Genomic DNA, 20,046 nt, shown 5'->3' with positions numbered 1-20,046 from the left:
CATACATGCTCATATGCACACAATCATACATATATACACACACACACAATACAGTATATCTAATGCGCTCTCACACACACACACACACAGTACATTAAACTCCAAAAGCCACCATGAAAATTTCATAATATATTAAACAAATATGTCATTAACTGAAATGCCAACTAATATTTTAGTATTATTTATTTACTTTTATAGTTAAGATTTTGAATTGAGTTTTCCTTTTAGTTTTAGTAATTTTTGTTTTTTTTATTTAATTTAATTTTCTTTTTCTTTTTTTTTTCTTTTTTTTAGTGTCTATATAGTTTATAAACTTTTATTTCAGTTAGTTAGTACATCAAGATAAACCTAATGAAAATGGAAAAATGTTGCCTTGGCAACTAGCTGAAATTATTAATAGTATTATTATTTTTTATGATTAGACTAATCAGTGTTATTAACACTAAAACCATAAAAAAATTCTGGTAACACTTTACAATAAGGGTACATGAATAATCATGTACTAATGCCTAAAATAATACTTAATTCATCAAATACTAATGATTATTAAAGTTAACTAATCATGAATTAATGAAGAGCTATCCCTGGAGTCATGCAGATTCATGCATTAATAAGAGCAGCCTTAATTACATATTAGTACATGTTTGATAGTGAATGCATTAATTAACACGGTAAACTAAATCAAACGGCCTCTTTAAGAAATACAAACAAATACTCTGGCTTTGAAATAAATTAAAATCGTTTAATATCATAATTTGAGCTTTTCTTAAAGAGGCTGTTTGATTTAGTTTACCCGTGTTAATTAATGCCCTTATTGTAAAGTGTTACCAAGATTCTTGTTAACTGAAATAAAGCTGAAATAAAATAAAATGTCAATATTATGTAAAGAACTTAAATTATTTCGAAGTTGAGTTAATTTGAATTACTAAAATTACTAAATTGAACTGAACTAAACATAAATTATATCTTATAGCTAAATAAATTGAATTTAGCTGTAAAATGAATTACAGCTAAATATAAATATATATACATGATATTAAAATGAAAACTGAAATTATTCAAATGAATCTAATAAATATCGTGAAATAGTCATACAGGTTTGGAGCGACAGGAAGTAAATTCTTTTCATGAATGGTACTCAGATCTGGGCTCAGATTGTGTTTTGGTTGCTCTAAATAATGTCCAAATGCCAGACTGCACCATCCAACCCTCCTTACATCACTTCCCCCCTACAGCCCAGCCACTTCCTGTCTTATCACGTGTTTCCATAGCAACAGCAGTGTTACAGGGAGACGCAGCTGCTCGTTTGCAGACGAGAATATTACCGGCTAAAGATGTCATGTATGATTTTAAGAGTGATATTTGTCTTGATTCCACTGCTTTTTTAGTGACCTGAGTTATTGTAACTAATAGTTCAGAGTCTAAGTATTGAAATTATTAAACATAAATACAAAAACACCATGATGGAAACACACAACACTAAAATAAAGCAATAAATGTATGTGTGTGTGTATATATATATATATATATATATATAAGTCAAACACAATGAAATATATTCTTGAGACTGAAAATACCTTTAATTTCAACATTATTACCTTATAATACCTTATAATATTTAACCATATTTTAGGAGCATGAAAATACATTTCCAATCTTACAGTATAGCCTGACTAGAGATCAAAGAGTTAAATATGTTAGAAAAACTGCATTCTGAATAGAAAACAAATCATGTTTTTTCTTCAAATGTAATATATGTGAATGTAGTTTCAAAATATATAAATATGTATTAAATGCTTAAAAAATTGTATATTTGTAACAATTTTTATTTTTTTAATGGCTGAAAAATACTATTACACTAAATGAAAATAGCAGTATTTTTAACGATATGCTGTTCACAATAAGTGCAAATAGCTATAGCTTCTATTTACATTATTTTAAAATATTTTCTGCTATAACTACTTGTTGCAAATAGTGGCAAATCTGCACCTCAGTATTGTAGTACATTATAAAACAGTACGCAATAATAACCTATTGAGTGTAAATTATAATTTAATTCAAATTATTAAATGGATGCCACCTTATTGGGACAATAAAGCCCTCCCTACACCTACCCGATACTTTTATTTTCAACTTTTTGATTATTTCCCCTCATTATTATTGAAAGTAAATGCCTTTCTGATGTGATATGAGATTTGAAAAGGGGGACAAAAGTTCGAAAAGCATGCGCCTCACCATCTATGACCCTGAAACTGATGCTACATTAGTGTCTTCTTTCTAGTGTTGTCTAACCCAATCATACGGTAGTGGGTGGAGTTAGTGCCAACAAGATGGGCTATTTGCACTTAGTGTAAATAGACACGCCGTTTAAAATATGTATTTGAAACTAAATATATTTTAAGGCGACTCTCTTCACTCGGACCAGTAAGAAAATATCTAAGGTGATAAATATGTTATGACATTGCTATGGTTTTCTGTGGTTAGGACACTGTTTCTGGTTGATGATCAATAGCATCTCTGCAGGAGTCTCTGATGTAACGCTCTGATGCTCCGTTTGCCTGCAGCCTCTTACAGTCGGATCATGATTCATCGCTTCGACTCTCACAAGCTTCTAACACAAGATTTTCCCTTTCATCCTCCATTCTCTTACGGCAAAAAGATCTTTTCAAATCTATTTTTAAGTATATTTCAAATACATTTTTTGGAAAACATTTTTACCAAATAATTTTTTGGGGATATCTTTGAAAAATATTAATAATTTTTTTTAAACCATTTAAAATATTTATTTTTCCCTTTAAATATTTCAATGCAAGATAACAGGTTCACGTCACATTTGAAGAAAAATCACAATGATGTTCTATATATATATGCTCCGGGTGTGTGTGTGTGTGTGTTCACTGCTGTGTGTGTGTGTTCACTGCTGTGTGTGTGTGTTCACGGTGTGTGTGTGTTCACGGTGTGTGTGTGTGTGCACGGTGTGTGTGTGTGTGTGTGTGTTCACTGCTGTGTGTGTGCACGTTGAATGGGTTAAATGCAGAGCACAAATTCAGAGTATGGGTCACTATACTTGGCCGTATGTCACGTCACTTATCTTATCTATCTATATATTTATACACACACACACAATACATTTTTATTTATATTTATTGCTGAAATATATGACTATTTCCCTTTATTTTCACCTATTTATTACTTTCTGTATTTATTTTTAATTTAATTGTTATTCTTGGATTTAGTTTTAGTTTATTTATGCACTTGTTCATGTTTAGGTTCTTAATAAAATCTAATTAATGTTATTTATAAGGCTTGAAAATAAAGTTACAAATAATCATTATTGACTGCTGAAACCATGGAGACAAACCTGCAACATTTTAAATAAATAAATATTCCTTAACAGTATTTTTTTGTGTGTGTGTGTGTGTGTGTGTATAGCTGCATGGTTTTGTCCTGTTTTCTCAGCGTTTCACTTTCAGTCTCTCTCATCTCACTCTTTCTCCTTGTCATTGTCCTTTATCTCGACTCTTTTTCTCTCTGTCTGTGAAGATTAGCTCTTTTTAAGGTTAAACGCTATAAAAAGTGTCTTAAGTTGTCTGTCACTCCATGCTCTGATTGGCCGGATGCTGCCTGTTGTGATGCATGTTTAACCGTCCAATCGCATCGCTGGACTGTGACGGAGTGAAGGCCCCCTTCTGTGGACACTTTCTCGGGGCCAGAGACGACATTGAGTGTGTCTGAGTGTGTGTGTGTGTGAGTGACGTGAGGTTAAGTGTCTATAAATAGACAAATATTGACCTCCTCTCTAAAATCAGCAGTCAGGACGTCATTATGTGTGTGTATGTTTGTGTGTGTGTGTGTGTGTGTGTGAGAGAGAGTGTGTGTGTGTGTGTGTGTTTGTGTGTGTGTGTGTGAGTGAGAGAGAGAGAGAGTGTGTGTGTGTGTGCGTGTGTGTGTGTGTGAGAGAGTGTGTGTGTGTGTTTGTGTGTGTGTGTGTGAGTGAGAGAGAGAGAGAGTGTGTGAGAGAGAGTGAGTGTGTGTGTGTGTCTGTTTGTGTGTGTGTGTGTGTGTGTGTGTGTGTGTGTGTGTGTCTGTTTGTGTGTGTGTGTGTGTGTGTGTGTGTGTGTGTGTGTGTGTGTGTGTGTGTGTGTTAAACATGCGTTTGTCTCTTAATTAGATCCGTTCATGTGTCTCTGCAGGTTTGTGTTCTGGAAATGATTCTCTCTGTGGACTGAAGTCTCTCATTCAGTGCTTAATTAGCCTCTCTTCAGTCCCTCGATAGTGAACGTACTGTACTGCACACCACACAGTCGGACTCCACAGCTTTCCTTTAGTTTTTCTTTTGAATATTTGACTGCTTGACTAGTTATTTTAATATCAAAGTGTTTGTTTTTGCATCTTGTTTGGGTTCTGAATAAAGTTAGTAAATGTTATTTATTAAGTTGCTGTCTGGATATCTTACTGCTTGATATTATACTGAAATATATATATTGAAAATCATCACCACTGAGTGTTGAAAATATGGAGGACCAAACCAGTATACATGCATAAACAAACAAACTAAATGAAATAATAATAAAAGAAGTGAATATATGACTTAAAATAATAATAAAATAAAGTTTCTGAATTTATTTTTGTATTATTTTTTTCCCTTTATTATTCTCTGTATTTATTTTACAACTGTATTTTTTATTTATTTTTATTCTATCATTCATTTTTATATTTAAATTTCTTTATGCATTCATTTTTTTTCTTATTTGGGTTTTAAATAAAATAATGCTATCTCTATATGCTATTACTTGTCAAGTAAAACAATAAACAAATAAATCCAAAAATAATTATTTGTAACTTAAACACAAGCATCATTTATGAGTCAGTGTCCAGTAAGACCAAACAAACTATTTATCACTTAAACACTGGCTGGGTTTTCTCGTAGTTCTGCTAGTGTTTCAGTAACAGGTCTTGATAGTTTTGTTGTATGTATTTTCAGTAGTTTATCTGAGTGTGTTTGTGTGGGTGTTTCTGTCAGGTCTCCCGCTCGTTTGGAGAAGTTTTCCGTGTCTTATCTCTCGGACCGTTACTCCAGGAGTGGATTCCAGGAGCTCGGCCTTTTATGGAGTGGTCAGAGAGGCCAGATATCCCACAATGCAGTGCAGCAGCTCTCTATATGTTAGCAGACAGCGAGAGCGCTCCTGTCCTGCATCATGGCGTGTCGTTACAGCACGAGCTCCGTCCGCTCCTCCAGCGCCGCTCGACTGCACAGCCGCTTCAGAGAGGAGTCCTCCATCAGCTCCATCAGCGACGAGTCCTGCTGCTGCCACGGTACAGGTCACACGCTTAATGACAAACCTTGAAAAGTTACGATGGTAATCAAGTGTCTTAAAGGTCACTAAGGCCATATAGAGTTTTTTATGGGTTACCAAGGTGACTGAGTGTTTTATAGGTTACCATGGTGATTTAGAATCGTTGATGGGTTACCATGGTGATTTAGAATCTTTGATGGGTTAACCAGGTAAATAAGTGCTTTGTATGTCACCAAGGTACTCAAAAATATTTGATGGGTTTCCAAGATGATTGAGAGCCTTTAATAAGTTACCAAAGTAATCAAGTGTTTTATGGGTTATCAAGGTGATGAAGAATCTTTTGGAGGTTACCATGGAAACCATCAGTACACCCGAGCAGGAGAGCAGGTCGACTGGAGCCTCGGCGACGACATACAGGGTAAGAGAAGAGTGTGTAAAGCTCACAAAGATCCAAGATTTGATCGTTTGTATTTGTGGAGGAAAAAAGTTGTTGGCAGAGCTAAATCTTGTAAATGAGACGCAGCTGACTGGTTTCATGTGAGTATTGCTTCAGATGTTCCTCCTGATGCTCGTTTAGAACGAATGAATGTGAATGAGAGCTCAGATCAATGATGAATCTGATCTGAAATCTTTGTTTCTTGCCAAGTTTGAGATGTGAAACTAGTAACTCATTTGAGTTTTCCTTCCAGTGAGTCTGGACTGGAGTGAGTAATGAATCATGACTCAAACTGAGCACAGAACTGATGTTTTACCGCTGCCGCGAGACCACAGCCGACTGCATGGAGACACGGAGAGAAGATGAAATAAAAGTGATATAGTGCACTATAAGAAAAAAAAATAGAAAACAGAAAAGTGAAGTTTACGGACATTTCCTTTAACCATAAAGCACAATGCAATTTAGCGGATATGTCATTCAAAATATGGGAAAAATTCCTTCAGAACTTATTCCCCACCAGCGTTTAACAGTTTCACAAAACTTGTGTGGCCTCCAGAACATTTCTTTATCTAAACATGCTTTATTTTATTCCAGCTTCATGCATTCTTTTGTATCAACACTTCAATGTGTAAGTTTCATAAAAAAGCAACAGTTTGAACAAAAGTTTTGATTTAAATGCTGTTCAGGGCCGGCACCAAGGGCCACTTTCCATCCTCTCCCCTCCTTGCTGAACGTGATCTCGACTCGTATGTAAATCCACTTACACATGTTTCTGCTTCTTCTTCGCCGTGTTTTGATCCGGAGATTCAGTCTCTTTGAGAAGATGTGTAACAGCACCTCCTGCCGTATAACAGTCAAAACACGGAAAGATGGGAAATTCTGTCTAAGAGTTATACATACCTGTAAGAGTTATATGGGTCATTCTACAGAAACATCCCTAGCCTTTACAGAAACATTATCATTCAAAAACACATTAGGGGTTACAACTGAGTTATATTTTAAAATAAAACAATCTGTTATTTGAACAATTAGACCTTCTTGCACCATCAATGTGGCAATATTTGTTTTTAATTAATTATAAAGTATTCCAAGCACCACAAACTGCTCGTCCCCACAGCCATATACAGAGGGAAAGTGCTTTATTTTGAAGCCAAAAACAGGTTTTTATATCATTTAAAATACAATAATGTATACTAAATTGTCTCTAAATGTTCTCATTTATCTCGTGATTTCATATGAAGCTTTTAGTTGACGCTATTTATTGTTAGGAAATGATATTAAAAAAAGTAGAATACAATTGGATTAAACTACGTAATTTATTGAGTATACCATGATTGACAATTCTGCTTCACTCAAGAGTTAAGATTAAAAGCATTGCATCATTGCTTGTTTATAACTGTTTTTCAAATATTTTCATTTTTATAGCAAATACATGGTTACGCAAATGAACACTGAACATCATTCAATCACACTTTTAACAAACCTGATTAAAATAAATAAAACACAATCTCCTCATTTGTTGCATTATCATTATTGTTCTGTAACTCTGACACACGTGCTGAAAAAAATCGAGAAATAATATTTCATAAAACCTTTAAAATTGCCAAATTCATTTTTTTTTTTTATTAAAAGTAATTAAGTAACTTAAACTTAAAAGTAACTTTGGTGTTAAAAGTAAAGTAACACCAGTGGTACATGTGGTCTTACGGTCACAATAAATCATTAAGCTGTCATTTATGTGCATTCATAAAGTCAGAAGGTAATCTAATAATGTGGTCTAAGTTTAAATGTTAAAAAATAAATGCATTTTAAGACATCTTCCATACCAAACGTGACGTTTCTCTAGACTGACCCATATATAGGCTTTTTTGACCAATCAGCATCCAGAACCACGTCTAACGGGTTTATATAATGAACCTGTTGAATGAGCCTCAGCAGCTACTTCTCTGCGTCTCTGTTTCAGCTCGCGGCGGTTCCGCTTCCGGTGTGGGCGTGGTCAGGGCGATGGGTGACAGCTACTTCCTGTCTGCAGATGTGAGGGGGTTCGAGCCTCATGAAGTGGTGCTGCTGGCCTATAATCAGTGTGTGGTCATTCACGCCGAGAAGGTGTGTGTGTCTCATGAGATATGCTTACTAAATATACTTACTGCCTTTGTTGGAATATATAAGCTACATGTACGATATATTCTGCAGCACAGTGAATATACGCCATACTTCTATGTTTATGTGATATATGTCATATAAATATGTGTGTGTTAGTATCATTGAGATAATATATATATTTTTTAAATATTTTGAATTTATTTTTATTTATATTTTTTGTTTTCATTTCAAAGTACCTTTGTTGTGTGTTTGGTAATTATTATTATTATTATTTTAAATCTGTATAGTTTAATACATTTTTATTTTATTTTTAGTTATTTTTGTACATCAACTTAAACTAAATGAAAACGAAAAATTTTGCCTTGGCAAGTAGCTGAAATAATGTGTTATTATTATTATTAATGTTTTAATTGAAATGTTATCGTCATTTTGTTGTGTTTTGTCATTTTATTAGTTTTTTAAAGTAAGTCTATATAGTTTTTATTAATTTTTAGTACAAGTTAAACTAATTGAAGAAATGCAACTACCTGAATGATTTTTTTTGACATATATTACTGGTTTTGTTTTAGTTGAAATATAATAACCCTGGTGTGAGTTACCGTACATAATACAGGACTTTTCTGTTTGCATGATGTTAGAAGTTTGTATTTTGTTTTATTTGAAAGAAATGAATACTTTTATTCATCAAGAACGCATTCAGTTGATCAAAAGTCATTTATAGATACAAAATGTCATTTCTATTATAAATAAATGCTGTTCTTTTGAACTTTCTATTCATCTGTGAATCCTGAAAAATCAAATGTATCACAGTTTCCACAAAAATATTGAGCAGCACAACTGTGTTCAACATTGATAATAATCAGAAATGTTTGTTGAGCAGTAAATCAGTATATTATTATGATTTCTGAAGATCATGTGACACTGAAGACTGGAGTAATGATGCTGAAAATACAGCTGCGCATCACAGAAATACATTACACTTTAACACATATTCACATAGAAGACAGTTGTTTTACATTAGAATAATATTTCACTATTTTTGATCAAATAAACGCAGCTTTGGTGAGCAGAAAATCCATAAAAATCTTCTGGACTCCAGAACTGTAGTATAATCAGTTGATCTCAAACACTCGTCTCTGTCTCTGGTTTCAGACGGCCGCTGATGGGACTGTCGCGGGCCGCTTTACCCATAAGTCTGTGCTGCCGGCAGACATGGACCCGTTATCTGTGAGCAGCTCGCTGACCGCAGAGAGGATGTTGATCATCAGCGTCAGACGCAGGAAATCCTCGTCTTCCACTCTCACTCACCTCTGACCTCTGACCTTCCAGGCTCTCAACACTCCAGTCGTTATGGATTGATTCTTCCATTTCGTTCATCTCACTTTATCTTCTGTACTGTATATTTCAATATTGTAAACGTCATGCCAATGAAGTTTTCTAATTCTGACTCTCGATGGAGGAGAATAAGAAATGCATTGCAATAAATACACACTGCAATACATATTTTCTTGAACATGAATGCCTGTTGAGAAGCCACTGCAGCAAAAAACAAAACTTTTTCATCTGAGAAAAGTTTAAGTAAAATGTATTTTGTTTTGAAAACTTTTCAGAGTGATATTTTTGTTCTAAATAAAAATGTAGGTTTTGATCAATTTTGACTGTTTTTGAGCAAACATATAAATTCAAAGGAATTTAAATTAATGCTAATTCTCAGATTATATGTATAAATTTCATTCAATGATGCATTCAAATAAACGTTCTCATGAATATTGAAAATACTACAAATCATTTTTGCAACTTTTTTGGTGTGGTTTATATTCATAGTTTGAATTTTCAAGGAATTTCTCAATTGTTTTATGAATAAAAAGGGGGTAAATGCATTTATTTTCCTTTTTTTTAGTACAAATATCTAAAAATTAAATCAAGATACATTTACGTAAGATGCAAAATGATTTAAGATCTTGATTTGATTTATTTTAGTAAACAAGACATGTTTCTTCATTTAAGAATGTTAAGATATTTGTAAAATAAGACAAAAATACAAAAAATAGTTCTGTTTTTGCAATATATGATTTAAGACTTTCTTTAATGAAATATGTATTTTCTGAAAACTTTGGTGAGTTTTTGCTTAAAACAAGAAAACAATATTTTCAAGTAGGGGTGGTGATGGCGCAGTGGATAAGACACATGCCTTTGGTGTGAGAGACCTGGGTTCGAATCCACTGTGAGACACCAATGTGTCCCTGAGCAAGACACTTAACCCCTAGTTGCTCCAGAGGCGTGCGACCTCTGACATATATAGCAATTGTAAGTCGCTTTGGATAAAAGCGTCAGCTAAATGAATAAATGTAAGTGTGGTCAGAAAAATAATCTTGTTCTCTCTTTGAATAGATCTGTTAGAAGACGCATTAATGATGATCTTGAGATTTCTGCTGGTTTATGACAAGATAATGTGACAGATGGGGTTTCTGCTTTGTATTCCTCTGTGAATGAAGTGACTCTCAGCTCAAACTCACTCTGGGCTTAATAACCTACTTACTGAGCGACAGCCAATCAGAATGAAACAACCTGACCAATCAGAAACCAGCAGCACAAAACCACTACAGAAAACCACCGCCACAACATATGCTGTTTATGACATGATGGAGCAGAAATATTATAGTAGAATCAAAAACAGTTCGTAAAATAGATTTAGCCACAAAAATGTATTGAGAAACATTAATATTTACTTCTGATGAACCACTGCAGCATGAACAACTGATCACTTTTTCATCTGAAAGTAAGTTTAGGCAAGTAAAATGAACTTATAATGTTTGAAAACTTGTTAGAAATAAATTTGTAGGTTTTTGAGCAATCGTGAGAAATTCCATCATACAGTAATTCTCTGATTATTTGTTCTTAATTTTATACAATGATATATTCACATCAATAGCGGTGTCATGTGGGTTTTTTGTGGTTCGTGTATAATGTAAATTTTCAAAGAATTTAAAATTTTGTTTCAATTAAAAAAAACTTAAATGCAGTATGGTCAAATTACAAACTTAAACACATATACATATACATATATATATATATATATATATATATATATATATCTTACCTTCTGCTTCTAAAGAATGCATCTTGATTTAAGAAGGTTTAGATATTTATACAGTAAAACAACATTTTCTTTAAAATAATCATAGATAGTTTTAATTCTGGTTAAAAACAAACATGTTATTGCACAAATACATTATCCTCCAATGACTGAAAACAACAATAATATAAAAAAATAAAATCACGGTTGATCTACTTTGTTGATCACATGTAAGATTGTTAATAAATATGATTCTCAGAACAATAATACGTGAAATGGACCACAACATATTTAATAAAGCAGTCATGATTTTGCTCTTTTGGTCCGTTCAGAGTGTATCTTACAGTATTAATAAAGTATTTCAGAGATGATACTGGCACCATTTTTGGACACAAAACAAAACATTCTCTGAAATGCAGTTAAAACGTTCCCACAACGTTTGGTCAACGTTTCAAGACGAGAGACGGAAAAGCATCACATATTCCTAAACAGAGATATTGTCTGAAGAAGTCAAAAATGACTTGCATTAAATGGAAGTATAAACACAAGATCATACAAATGGCAAAAAGAAGAAAATATTTAAGTTAATATGATATTTTAAATATATTAAAATCTGTAAATCTACATGAATCAACAAAAATAAGCCTCTTTTCTATCGGCGAACAGATTAAAGCTTATTGGTCAAATTTGTCAGTTTAAACATTCATTTCAGTTGCAATTAAAATGAGATGAAAACATTTATAAATCCCAACAAACATTTACAACAGTGAATAAAATACTCTCCAGATTTCGCTGTTGTTTGAGGAAATGCATACGTTTGCAGATGAATCTCACAAAACCTGCCAAGACCACGACGGTGTCAATATTTCACCATAAAATCAAGAGAAATAAGAAATCATATTTAGCCTAAAGAAAATGCAAAGTATTTATAATTATATATGCATGGTTGCATTTGTTATTTTTAAAGTTTCGTTATTCTCAATAATGATTTTCATTTAAAATCTCATTACATAATAATAATATTAATAATCGTAATAATACAATTAATAATCATGATAATACAAAGTACATCAAAAAGGCAAAATACTATTATGATGTATAAATATTTTGTTGTTTTTTGCTGTAACCTCAACACAGGGAAATAAAAAAATATATATTTTACCTAAAGAAAATGTATCCTACTTTATGGACCAATAAGACAATTTTCATAAAAAATATTGATATACTCAAATTATGTATTTATATAATGTAGTTGTATTTGTTACTTTTGTTTTTGTATTTTTCATTTCAATTATCATTACAAATATATTAAATCTGAAGAAAATGCATCCCACCTTTATTATTTATATACAATAGTTTTGTGTTGTTTTTGTATTTTCCATTATCCTCGATGATTTTCATTTGCAATCTCATTACAAAAAAAAAACAAAAAACAGCTACTACAAATACAAACGTGTTTAAATACTAGAAATAAATAGATTTTTGTAATGAGAATTCAAATGGAAATAATCATTGAAGATAACAAAAAATATAAAAATATATACATCTTATATACATAAGTAAAACATCCAAACACATTATTGTAATAAGAATTCAGAGGAAAATATGAAATTTGAAAAAAATATTTCATAATGCAAAAAAAAAAAAAAAAAAAATCTTAATGTTCAAATTGCTCAAAATAAATGGTTTTAAATATGAGCTGGATGAGCTCTCGACAAGTTTTGTGAAATTCATCATCATCACTGACATTTTTAAAATACACAAAGTTCCTGCCAAAGATCCAACAACAGAGAGACAGAAAGAGATTTTACTGTCGGATGTGTGCGTTTTCCTGCAGCTTTCTGCCCAAGTGCTAAACCCTGATCACATTCTCCCCGATCAATGGAAACCAGTGGAAAGGACTGACCTTTGACCCCCCAAATATATATATAAAAAGGAGTGGTTACTTCAAAGCAAACATATTTAAATTCTCCAAAACCTCTAAACCTCACCATTCATTTGTTCATAATTTGGCTATTGTCAGTTCAGATGATGTTGACTGTGATTGATTTCACCAAACCGTCCTCGGTGCAAACATGCAAAACATAAATGTGCCAAATCGTTCAAAAAGGCACGTTAGTGTCATTTCCAATAGAGAAAGCAATAAAAAGTGCACATCCTTACATAAGAGTCTGCGTGGGCATCTGATTGACCAGATAACATACGAGTAGTTTGGCTTCAAACGGCGACTGAATCTTGTGCTGGAGATTCAGCAAGAGCAAAAAAAAGTCTGAAAGAGTTTAGAAAAACACACTGCAGGCAAAAGAAAATCACTCCCACTCCGTCTCATTCTCTCCATCGCTCTGTTCTCTCTGCCACCTACTGCATCCGCCTACAGATACGCTTTATATAGAGGAGAATCTGATGCCCACCCGCGAGAAAAAACACAGATCAAGAGCTCTGAAACAGGCAATGAAAGGTACCTTCGGAAAGGTACAGGATTGTGAGGGCAAAAAAGCAGAATTATGAGAAATAAAGTCAGGAATGGAAGAAAAAAAGTCAATTGCGAATAAAAAGTCATAACTGCGAAAAAAGTTAATTGCAAGAATATAAGTCATGCTTGTGAAAAAAGTCAATTGCGAGAAGTCAAAAAAAGAAAAAATTTGTTTTGGAAAATTCATAATTGTGAGAAAAAGTCAATTGCAAGAAGTCAACTGCATATAAAAAGTCATAACTGCGAAAAAAAAGTCATGGTTGCAAGAATAAATGTCATACATGCGAGAAAAAAAATTATGATTGCGAAAAAAGTCAATTGTAAGAAGAAAAGTCATAACTGCGAAAAAAAAATAATTACGGAAAAGTCATAATTGTGAGAAAAAAGTAATAATTTCTAAAAAAATCATTAAAGTCATAATTGCTGGAAAAAGATTTTGAGAAAATGTATACTTGCTAGAGGAAAATTCATACGTGCAAAAGTCACAATTGGGAGAAAAAGTCATACATGCGTGAAAAGCCATAACTGAGAAAAAAAAAAATCATAATTGCAAGAATTGTTCAGAATAGTGAGAAAAAAGTCCATTGCGAGAAGAAAAGACAAACTGCAAGAAAAAAAGTCAGAAGTGCGAGAAAAAGTCAGAATTACAAGACAAAAAAAACTGAGATCTAAATTCCCCAATACAAAAACCACGAGACATCAGATGAAGCGTTCAAACAGATGTTGTGCATCACATTTCTTAAAAAGTGAAAAGGGAGTGGTAGGTAACGTCAAAAATGAAAAGATCTGTCTCTTTCTGCAACAGACACCCATATAAACAAACGCACACACACACACACTCACTCGAGGAGCCTCGACAGAGTCCAGATAGTCCCTGAATCTCCAGAAGGGGAAGTGGATTCGTGTGGGAAGACCGGAGGATTTTTGGATGCGAGCGTCGGCCGCGGGTCACTGCGACTTGTCGTCCGAGTCGGAGGCGTTGGGCTGGTGTTCTCGGGGAATGCTGACGCTGGTGTGACGATCCCAGAGTGTGTGGAGTTCAGTGGCTTCACTTTCGCTGCTTGTGCCACTGGTGCCGCTGTCTCTGAAACTCGCCAGCGGCGGACGAACCTTCACACCCTTCACCGTCATCGAGCCCTCGATGGCTTTACGCAGCTACAGCACAGAGGATTGACCATTAACAGACACGTTAAACTCATCGGAAGTGACATTTATAATGTTACAAAAGATTTCTATTGCAAATCAATGCTGCTCTTTTCATCTGTGAATCCTGAAAAATAAAATGCATCACGAAAAACCATGAAAATATTGGGCAGCGCAACTGTTTTCAACATTGATAATAATCAGAACTGTATGGAAGTTTGTTTGCACCAAGGATAATAAAAATAAATAAAAATAAAATGAAGGTAATTGCGAATTTTTTCCTCACAATTCTGATTTTTTCTGAAAAAAAAAACCATTAAAAAAAGAACAAATTTTTTTTTTAGAGATTTGCAAAAAAGTTGCAAAAATTTTAAAAGAGTTGCAAAAAATGTCAGAATTGTGAGATATAAAACTCAGAATTGCAAAAAAAAAAAATTGTGAGAAGAAAGTCGTAACTGCTGGAAAAAGTCGGAATTGCAAGAAAAAGAAATGTATGAAAGTCCTAATTTCATAGTTTCCACAATCTGAATAAAAAAATAAAAAAGGTAATTACGACTTATAAACTCACAATTGCAAGTTATAAAGTCAGAATTGCGAGTTTATATCCCACAATTGTGAGAGAAAAGTAAAGACAAAAGTAAATTGCGCGGGGAAAAAAATCAATTATTGTGAGAAAAAAAAGTCAAAATTGTGAGAAAACAAGTCGTAATTACCTTTTTTATTTTTTTATTCAGTGGCGGAAACTATGAAATTAGGACTTTCATACATTTCTTTTTTTTTTTCATTGCAATTCCGACTTTTTCCAGCAGTTACGACTTTCTTGCAATTCCGAGTTTTATATCTCACAATTGTGAGAAAAATAGTCAGAATTGTGAAATTATAAACTAAGAATTGCAAGAAAAAAATGTACATTTACATTTAAGTCACAATTACATTTTTTTTCATGGCAAAAATAAGCTTCCATAAAAATGTTTGTTGAGCAGTAAATCAGTATATTAGAATGATTTCTGAAGATCACGTGACACTGAAGACTGGAGTAATGATGCTGAAAATACAGCTGCAGATCACAGAAATCTCTCACCTCTCTCAGTGAAACTACTCCTATAAGTCTCCCGATGCTGGTGACGTAAGCGTGATCCAAACCCAACAGAGAGAAGATGGTGTGAGTCTGTCAGAGAGACAAGAGAGTATACATTTGTTATAATAATAATAATAATAATAATAATAATGCATGAATGGCAGTGCTTTCATGCACCAAAAACATTCACAGTGTTATTTTTCATGACATTTTGTAACATTGCAAGAGGAAAATGCATCAGTTTTAAGCTACACTCTGACCACACCCATGCACAGAAAACACATAAATCAATCAGTGAGATAATGAGTGTAGGAGAAGGATGACTGGACTGCATTAAACACATTCACAGCTTGTGTGTGTGTGTGTGTGTGTGTGAGTGTGTGTACCACCGCAGAGCGGGTCTTAATGAAGACTTCTGTGCTCTTGCCACAAGTGAGTTTGCAAATGCAGACGATAAATCCAGTGTCAGCATATGTGTGTATGTATGTGTGTGTGTGTATAGAGCCCTTTATTAATAACGTCAAGAGCTTACATTCGTATAGATCCTAACCTCATACACACTCTCTCACACACACACACACACTCTCACACACACACACACTCTCACACACACTCTCCCACACACACACACACACACACACACACACCTTGTGGAGAGAAGTGCGCTCCACCAGCTGGAAGGGGGCGGGGTCAATCTTGCAGCTGTTGAAGTCCACCTGCTCGTCAAGCTGTTGCTCCTCCCACTCCTCAATCTGCATTCACAGCCAGAGACGCTTTATTGACTTTATTTACTTGTCATTTATGCATTTTTTTTATTCTTTAAATGTCATCAATTTTATATTTCTTCATCAATGACACTATATTTGTGTACATTTTTTGTCATTATATGCATTGTAAATACTGTATAGTAATTAAAAAAATATTGTAATATGTAAATATATGGTAATATGTATTTTTTGTTCTTAATACACTACACAATTTTCTTTTTAATTATGTTATGTAGCTTTGCACTATTAATGCATATTATTAAATATTATGCAACAAATATTAAATAGTAAACATAGCAAATATGAACTATTAATATGTAAATATAATATCCACCATTAATAAACATAGCAAATTACATTGTGTGTGCATCTATATTTAGAATGCCATTCTTTATGTCAAGATTGAACTTACATTTCAGCATAGAAATCAGTACACTACTGACAATAATTTATGAAATTATACTGTGTATTTTATATGAAGGCTTTTCAGTCTGATTACAAACGGATTATTAGTGTGTATCTAAACATATTTTATGAGAGCTTTTCACTATTACAGCTGCAGTGTCCTCACCTCGCCAAGAGTCATGTCATCCTCTGCGTCTGGATCGTCCTGAAACACACACACACACACACACACACACACACACACACACACACACACACACTCAGATGAAGCGCTTTGCAGTAACATTATATAAGGAACATGACAAGCCTGAATACAAAAACCCTCTTTCCAGAAACTTACAGGCTAAACAGACTGTGAATAGAGAATTTGTAGTATTCTGTTTGTCCTTTTCACATCTGATTTTGTTTGGGTGTAATATATGAGTGTGTGTTGATGGTTTGTAATGCTAATATGTTGTGTCGTCTTATCAATATCTCTGAGCGCCGCTTTGGCAGTCGACAGATTAGAGTTCCTCTTCCTCCCCCTTCATCTCTCTCATGCTAAATTTAATCGATGAGATCAGCCTGCAGTTGCACTTCTCTCTGTACAAGTATATTACACTCACACACACACAGATATTGGCGTATAAATCTTTGGAGCACTCTCTACGCATTAATAAAACATCCTTCCATTAGTGCTGGTTTCTGTAGAAATGTGAGCGTAATGTAATGAGCAGACTGAAGGCCTGCGGGTCTTGCTCTTTTACCACGGTAAAACCACTTACTGCACAACTACCTGAGTGAGAGATAGAGAGACGCCGAAATTATATGGGTGTTAAACGTGTTTGACAATCGAGATTTTTAAAATGAGAAAGCCATGCACATTTTTCCTGTTGTTTTGCACTTAAATGACCGGAAATATTTGCACTGCTTTCTCTATTTTTAATATTTTTAAACACATAATTCAGTCAACAAAATAAAGAATCAAAGTAACAAGAACCATATAAATATTAACTAATGTAGCTAACGAAAAAAATAAAATAAAATATATGTTTAAATAATAAAAAAATAAAAATAAATAAAAAATAGCATGGCTTTGTCTTTTTAAAATTAACTTTATTTTATATTATATTATTTAGGTTATTATAGAAATTGTTGCAGCAAAACAAATGGAAAATTTGCATGCCTCTCTTTTTAAAATAGTTTTTTTAAACATCCAAAATCAGCAATCAAAGAAGCAAGAACCATATTAACTAATTAACTAATGTAGTCAACTAATGTTAACAAATGGAACCCTATTGTAACGTTTTACCATAATCTATTTATGAAAACAACTTTAACTTAAAAATAAGTAAAATATAATATAATGTAATGAATGTAATATTTAATGTAATAATAAGGTTAAAAATTAATTAATAAAATAAAAAGAGAAAGCTATTCAAATGTTTCTATAAAGGTTGCTTTTGAAATTGTTGGCACAAAACCAAAGAAAACATTTGCAAAGCTTTCTTTAAAATCTTTTTAAACATACATAATTCAGTCATTTTAAACAACAAAATCAAGTAATTAAATTTAAAATGTAAAATAATAGAGAGAAAGCCATGCAATTTTTCCCAGTTGTTTTGCACTGTCCATTTAAATAATAGTCAGTACAAAATAACTGTAAAAAATTGTATGGTTTTCTCTTTTTTTAATATTTTTAAACATACATAAATTATATAATTTAGTCATTTTGATAGTAAAGCCAAATCCATTCAATAGCCAGAACCGTGTAATATGGATTTCCGTTGCTGTTGCAGAACTGTGATGAAGGTTCAGGTTTATGAATTAATTAATTAATGATGCATTTATATAGCGCTTTATCATTATGTAGCTGTTATGCTGTTCTTAATATATGTGCATCGTGCTACAAAGTACGCAAATGTATCTCCATAGCAACCGTGTGACATCACTGACACACTAGCTCAGCTTTCAGAAATATATTTGCACAAACAGTCTGGATTCATTTACACAAGATGTGGGTCATTCAACAGCTGCACTGACTGACGCTAGAAATGAACATCATTCAGACAGAAATCCAAGCAACACTTTACAGAAACGGCCATTCGTGCATTAACTAACATTAACAACGAGTAATGCATGCTACAGTATTCATCAATCTTTGTGCAAAGTTGGTTAATAAAATACATTTTTAGGTCATATTAGCTCAGATCCATTAAATAACATTCATTTTTGATTTTAATAATATCAAGTCACTTTTTTTAAATAGCGCTTTATACAACTCAAATCATTTCAAAGCAGCTTTACATTCATAAATATGAAGTGAAATGAGTTCAATTTCAGCTGTAAAGCAGCTCAAAAGAGGATAATAGTGGCGTTGAAATATTGCAGTAGAGCGATGATATCTCAGATCATTATCTAGTTGTGTATATTCCATATAGCTAAAGCTGTAAAGCCAACTCCTTGTTACAAATATGGTAGAACCATCACTTCTACCACAAAAGACTACTTTATAAATAATCGTCCTGACTTATCTCAATTCCTCAGCATATCCAGTAGCTCAGAACAACTTGATGATGTAACAGAAACTATTGACTCACTTTTCTAGCACTTTAGATACGGTTGCTCCTTTACGCTTAAGGAAGATTAAGGAAAATAGTCCAACACCGTGGTATAATGAGCACACTCGGGACCTAAAGAGAGCAGCCCGGAAAATGGAGCGCAGCTGGAGAAAAACAAAATTAGAGGTATTTCGTATTACTTGGTGGGAAAGTACCCTATCCTACAGAAAAGCATTAAAAACTGCTAGATCTGCTTACTTTACGTCTCTTTTAGAAGAAAACAAACACAACCCCAAGTATTTATTTAATACAGTGGCTAAATTAACAAAAAATATAACATCAGCAGGTGCAAACATTACCCAGCAGACTTTATGAACTACTTTACTTCCAAGATTGAAACTATTAGATATACAATTGTAAGCATGCAGCTGTCAGCCACAGTATCGCATCAGATAGTGCACTATAGATCCCCTGAGGAACAATTCCACTCATTCTCTTCTATTGGAAATGAAGAATTGTATAAACTTGTTAAATCATCTAAACCAACAACCTGCATTTTAGATCCTGTTCCATCTAAGCTCCTAAAAGAGGTGCTTCCAGAAGTAATAGATCCTCCTCTGAATATTAACACATCATTGTCATTAGGATATGTCCCAAAAACCTTCAAACTGGCTGTTATTAAGCCTCTCATTAAAAAAACACAACTTTACCCCAAAAAATGTATTACA

At 33.3% G+C, this 20,046-nt stretch overlaps 2 protein-coding genes across 2 annotated transcripts in view; one reads left to right on the top strand and one right to left on the bottom strand.

The window, feature by feature from the left end:
- Positions 1-5,143: 5,143 nt before the first annotated feature.
- Positions 5,144-10,198, top strand: LOC306854578 (alpha-crystallin B chain-like). Its single transcript, XM_079392714.1, has 4 exons — positions 5,144-5,316; positions 5,623-5,715; positions 7,697-7,839; positions 8,989-10,198. Exons 1-4 carry the CDS (start codon positions 5,199-5,201, stop codon positions 9,148-9,150), a joined length of 516 nt encoding a protein of 171 aa, XP_079248840.1. The 5' UTR covers positions 5,144-5,198; the 3' UTR covers positions 9,151-10,198.
- Positions 10,199-12,200: 2,002 nt separating this feature from the next.
- The window catches only part of LOC306854580 (chloride channel protein 2-like), a 68,830-nt gene continuing 60,984 nt past the window's right edge, over positions 12,201-20,046 (bottom strand). The window contains exons 20-23 of the mRNA XM_079392716.1: positions 16,945-16,983; positions 16,254-16,358; positions 15,610-15,696; positions 12,201-14,540 (exon numbers count right to left, since the gene is read on the bottom strand). Coding sequence (XP_079248842.1) covers positions 14,334-14,540; positions 15,610-15,696; positions 16,254-16,358; positions 16,945-16,983 — 438 coding nt within the window. The 3' untranslated portion in view covers positions 12,201-14,333. The remainder of the gene's footprint in view (positions 14,541-15,609; positions 15,697-16,253; positions 16,359-16,944; positions 16,984-20,046) is intronic.

Source organism: Barbus barbus (genome assembly GCF_936440315.1).
Source record: "Barbus barbus genome assembly, chromosome: 34".
NCBI lineage: Eukaryota > Metazoa > Chordata > Actinopteri > Cypriniformes > Cyprinidae > Barbus > Barbus barbus.
Note: the sequence above shows the minus strand (reverse complement) of the source record. Positions and strands in the feature narration are given on the sequence as shown.